Source organism: Lactuca virosa, chromosome 8 (assembly GCF_052849685.1).
Source record: "Lactuca virosa cultivar CGN04683 chromosome 8, Lactuca_virosa_CGN04683_v6, whole genome shotgun sequence".
Lineage (NCBI taxonomy): Eukaryota > Viridiplantae > Streptophyta > Magnoliopsida > Asterales > Asteraceae > Lactuca > Lactuca virosa.
This window is the reverse complement of record NC_136433.1, coordinates 145,075,710-145,081,659: the sequence shown is the minus strand read 5'-3', so window position 1 is coordinate 145,081,659 and position 5,950 is coordinate 145,075,710. Positions and strand designations below refer to the sequence as shown.

Here is a 5,950-nt window from a genome sequence, read left to right as displayed (position 1 = left end):
TAGGGCTTATCTCATTAATCCATTACAATATAATTAACTCAATACAATCCCTAAATGCATCATATCATAATAGCATCAAACACATCGCAGCATAAATGCATTAATTCCTTAATAATTGAGTCATAACCAATGCCTAGACATATCATATGAGTAGCATATACACAAAATCAATAGCACACACAAGAAATAAGTCAAAATCAGTCAAACAATGAAATTAGGGTTCTATAATTGCAAAATAAAGAGGCAAAATCTATTGAAAAAGTAGAACAATGAAGAGAGTACCTGATTGGGTGGAGAAGGCGGCTGGTGGCTGTGGTGTTTTCCGGCAGAAAACAACATAAACACAGGGAGGAAAAGTGTCGTTTGATGAACAAACAAATGACACATTTTTTTTTCTTGGTTAATTCTTATAGAAATTAAAGCCATACATGTAAAAAGTATGTCTACCTTTATCACAACTACAAAAGAGAAACTAGACTAGTAACTATCAAACAAGAAGTCATCAACAAGTTGCTAAGAAATTATAACCATTATGGTTTTACCCTGGTGAAAATTACTATATTAAATAACTTCCACTCGTTTTTAACCGGAAATAAATACAAATGGAACAAGAAAATATATATATAGCTAAAATTCACCCCATTAGACTATCTTGGCCATTGCTAAGCTAAAACATCGTAATAATCATCAAAAGATTACATGCCCCCCTACTTGCATTAAACTAAAAGAATCATGATCAGATCACTGTAAATTTGGACATTTGATCCGATATAACCAATTAAAGTTCCCACATGTGATGTTATGTTTTCACACAAAATGGTCCCCAAAATGCCCTTGCACAAAACCTATCATGCAAAAAAAATGAAACAAAAGAAATATAAGTATGTTGGTATTTCGGGTTAAAAACAAAATACATTGCTTATATTGGTAAAAAGATTTTAGAGTACATTGCTATTTCCTGCAATTTGCGCGTTAGACAAATAATCACAAGAAATTTCATTGTGTCACCTAACTCTTTTTGTTAATTAATATTATAGAGAAAAATTGTCAAAAAGAAGATGATTGTTTAAGGTAAATGGGTAATAACTTTTTGATCTTTTTGTAATCATTATATACTAAAGTTAAGAGAAAAACAAGTGTTCAACAGCTTACCTAGTAAACAAAGTTAAACACTTTGTGCTTTGCTTGGTATATCTGTAGCTTTTGTGTCACCTTTCTCCTGAGGTTAATAACGTTCCACAAGAATTAAATATCAATAATGAAAAACAATAATGGTACTTTTTTTATAACAAAAGATGGCACATTATTTTTGGCATAAAGATAAGGTTATTGCATGCAATGGTGGACCCACCCCACCGACACCAAATAAGAAAGGCAAACTTATGAGTGATTCATAAATTCGGCATAAAAAGTAGAAATTTGTACAAGAAAAAAGAAAAAGAAAATGGAAAAATAAACATACCATGCTCTCGTTTTCATAATAATCATCCAAAGCCCACTGATATTTTGATTGATTTAGCCCAAACCAATGTGCAAGATAGTCATCCAAACTTGAATGCACTGTAACAGAAAGGATTAACATGAACAACCATTGACGTATCACCTGGATTACATAATTGATCTTCACATCAAAAGATTTCATCACGCTAACAGACAATAATACAAAATTTTCTCATTAATCTTATCTTCCTTTTATGGTATGGAATTGAAGTTGTGGAACCCACTAGATGTTTCCGATCTAAATGTGTTTAATAGAGATGGTTTCAGAGATTGGATTAATAAATGTTGTTAGCAAGTACTTGATCTTAAACTTTGTTATCCCTCATTTGTTCTAAGAGGATGAAATTAGATGCACATCTACGAGAAAAAGTTACTCATAGAAAAGACAAAAAGCAACAAAAGTTCATCAATGATTAGGTATCAAACAATAAAGAAGAAGAAGAGGAAGAAGAAGAACTGAAGAAGAAGAAGAAGAAGAAAGTTAAGCAACTAAACAACAAATCTGAGCTATATTTTGGTAAACGACAAGATATCCGTAACAATTTCTATGTTCAGTTTCACTCTAAATCTGATAAAATCAAATCGAAAGCTATAAGAATGATACCATTCTGTAGTTTGGCGATGGCGTCCCAGAAGAAACCGAAGTTTGCGCCGTATGACGAAGCTGTCTTCTCGTAGTGAACCGGCGGCGGCTGAACGGGAGAAAAGCTCGTTTTCTTCTGAGAATTGGAATCCGGTTCAGATGAGGATTTAGGAGTAGGAGTAACGAATACGGTGTAATAGCCTATCTTTCCGATCACCGGCGGAGGAATGGGTTGTTCTTTTTCCATCGGCATTATCTTTAACTTCAAGAAGAAAGGGGGAAATTTCTGGGAAAGTTTGATTGAACTTTTGAGATGAAAGAGTGGGAAAAGGGGGTCGATTTCTTGGTGTATTGGATTCAATTTGATATCGAGAATATTTGATCCGAAAGCAAGGGGAGCTCAAAACTCAAAAGATCGTTGGTGTGCTGCAAGAGCTTCACACAGATGCTTTGAGTATCACTATGGATAGATATACAAGAATGTTTCATTGAAGTTGTAACTTATTTTTCTCTCTTTTAGATTAATAATACAAATAACGTTAAGATATTCTTTTATCTATTTGGTAATAACCATTTTTTATTTGTGTTTTTTTAAAGATATAACTTTTTTTTTTAAATCACCACATTCTTCGAAATGGGCTATTCCGGAATGTTTTTCAGACTCGTTTTCGGATGGGCTGACCCATTTCGTTCTTTCCAGAATGTTTATTCCGGAGTTTTCATACGTGTTCCGGGTCAGATCTTTGAATTTCAAAATCCGGAATATATTTTGAAAACATCCGGACCCTCGACTTCATTCCGGATCTTGCTCCGACTTTCCGACACACGATTATGATTTTGATTCCGATCTCCGACACGTAACTCCGACATGGAAGATGACCACTACGACCCGATTATTTACGAGTACGTTCTTCACTCCAAAACTTAATTTGCTTGTTTGTATAACGTGATTATTCACCGAGAACTACTGTTCTAGAATGTGTAGAACACCACTAGAGTGAACCAAAAACATTATGGAATTTTTAATTAAAGATGCAATTGCGGTAGGATCAACCCAAAAGTAGTTTAGATGTTTAGGTATTGTTAGTTTACATCGAAATATAGTGTTCCGGAACATAAAATTTCATTCTGGAACGCTCCAGAATGCGAAAAACTGGTCCGGAACACGAGGAATTGGTCCGGAATATTGGTCAGTTTTCATTCTGAAGTTGGCTTTTGTGCAACATGACAAGGTTTTGGAAGCATCCATTACACTGTTCTGTAAACCCAAAATTAGCGTGGAAATTCTTGTAGCATTGAGAGACAGACCAATATACAAGACTATGTTTCAGAATACATGTTTTGAAAGATGGTTAGACATTCCTAATGTATTCTAGAACGCTCCAGAATGTGAAAAACTGATCCGAAACACAACGAACTGGTCCGGAACACGAGGAATTGGTCCGGGATATTGGTCAATTTTCGTTCTGAAGTTGGGTTATAACAACTTTTTTATTTGTGCAACACAACAAGGTTTTGGATGCATCCATTACACTGTTCTGTAAACCCAAAATTAGCATGGAAATTCTTGTGGCATTGAGAGACAGACCAACATACGAGACTATGTTTCAGAATACATGTTTTGGGAGATGGTTAGACATTCCTAATGTAGATTGAGATTTTGTGCTTCTACATTATGTTTATTGCCACGAAGTTATCACGGACCCCCGAAGCGAAGTAGAGGAAATGGTTTTTAAGAGTGGGGGTTACGAGCTATCTTTTGGGAAGAAAGAATTTTGTCTTTTTACCGGCTTCCGTTTTGGAGATTATTTTCATGCGTCCGCTTCCGACGCCACCTTCCGTTCTCGTGCGTTTCATATGGTCACAAGGAATGTCACCGTCAAATTAGAGGATGTGAAGAATGTCTTTGAGCATTCGCTTAATAACTTATCGGATGAGGATACGGTCCGTGTATGTCTCGTATATATGTTAGAGAAGGGGTTTGTAACACCCCGTTTATTAAATAAATAAATAAACAAATTAATGAATGAATAGTAGCCCTAAAATCAATAATTATATAGCAAAGTGTTGGTTTCGTGGAGTTAACCGGCATAATTTAGAAGTTGGGGGTTAAAAAGGTAAAATTTGGATTAGTTTTGCAAAAGATTCTCAAAGTGGAGGGTTGTTTGGTAAGTATCGGACCTAAATTGAAATGAATTCGGAATGTTGAGGGCTGAAAGGGTAAATTATGGACTTCATTTGAAGAGAATTAGGATGGAGGGGTTGGAAATGTAATTATGGGGAATATGTACATAACCGGGTATGAACCCGTCACCCTCCTAGCTGCCTCCATATATAAGTAATAAACCCTAAGCCTAATGTTAACTTCATCAACCGCCATCACCCTTATGCCCCCTTCACCACCGGCGCCGCCACCGCTGTTGGAGTCGGAGAACCACCACCTTATCCCTCCATCTTCCAGCCGCCACCAACTTCTTCGTCGCTGCCTTGAACCACCGAATGACTGCCATCACAACTCTGACGATGGGATTGAAGCTCAATATCGTGGTTGCTGTTGTTGCTTTCTCAACCGTTGTTCCTTCGTTCCTCCGAGCCGTCGTTTGTCATGTTGTCGTTATCGTTGTCGGGTTGCGTTGCCACCAAGCTCTGCCGTCGCTGGCCGCTGTTGGGACGGAAGAAACACTCTGGTTTCATTCGTTGTTACTGCCCTCGGTGAAGGATCACATCACCTCTACTCTTCGTCCTGTGTTGCTGTTATGCCGCCATTGTCGTTGCCGCTTTAGCGGCTGTTCCGCCGTACGCCACCAGGTGGGCGGCTGGATCTATTTCACAAACAACAAACAGAAGAGCGTGTGTGTGTGTGTGCAGTTCTTGGCCGGAAAATCACAAGAGGGTCACCACCACCACCGTGAGGTGGTGGCTAGCACCTCCGACAACCGCCTGCCGCCACAGTGCGGCTGTGTGTGTGTGTTATTTTATGTTTGTGTGTTTATTCGGATATTTCGATGTAAATTGTATTGTATGGCCAGAATAATCAAAGAAACAACCCATCACCGCCGTGAGGTGGTGGTTTCCACCTCACGCCGCCATTCTGCCGCCACCAGCCATCACCTTGGGTGGCTGTGTGCTTTTGTGTGTGTTATTGTTATTTTGGGATGCTTGAATAGTTTTAGCTAAGAATCATAACCACCACCGCAAGGTGGTGGCCGCCGCCGTTCACCGCCACTACCCGAGGTGGTAGTGGGTGGTGCCCGACTTGCTTAACCCTAATGGGCCTAATGAAGCCCTAATTGACCTAAAAGCCTAACTATTTGACTAATGGGCTAGTATTTGGGTTGGAAACCCTAATTAGGGTTTTGAAAACCCTAATGTCATGAAACCCTAATTTTGGGAAAGTATCGGGACTCGCACTGGAATTATTTATTGGACTAAAAATGTTAATTAATAATCATTGCAATTAACCTAAGGCAATATTGGACTGAATGGATTAAGTCCTAAATGAGTTAAGTAGGAACACTTAACCCTAATCGTCATTTCATGTGAAAACCCAAATTTCACTTGGACCTTGAGTTGGGCCTTTCTATTGGTTTTTGGTGATTGGGTTACTGATGGGCTATCCAAGAACAAGTAAATGGACTAAAATATTTGGATGGGCTTTAGGGTAAGGCCCATGTGAGGGTTTGGGCCTAATTTGGAAAATTGGGCCATAACTGGGCCTTGAGGATTATGAGAGGCTGGACTAATTGAAATGCCGAATGTTTGGACTGGACTAAATGGTTGGGCCTTAGGGTAAGACCATGTAGAGGTCCGGGCCCAATTTGGAAAATTAGGCCATATGTTGGGCTTTGGTCCATTGATTGACTTTTG

General features: G+C 38.5%; 1 protein-coding gene across 1 annotated transcript; it reads right to left on the bottom strand.

The window, feature by feature from the left end:
* Window positions 1–559: 559 nt before the first annotated feature.
* LOC145134693 (uncharacterized) lies at window positions 560–2,526 on the bottom strand. The gene is made up of 4 exons (XM_079069539.1): window positions 2,105–2,526; window positions 1,463–1,560; window positions 1,153–1,219; window positions 560–845 (listed from the first exon to the last, which is right to left on the bottom strand). Exons 1-3 carry the CDS (start codon window positions 2,334–2,336, stop codon window positions 1,166–1,168), a joined length of 384 nt encoding a protein of 127 aa, XP_078925665.1. The 5' UTR covers window positions 2,337–2,526; the 3' UTR covers window positions 560–845; window positions 1,153–1,165.
* Between the last annotated feature and the right edge of the window lie 3,424 nt (window positions 2,527–5,950).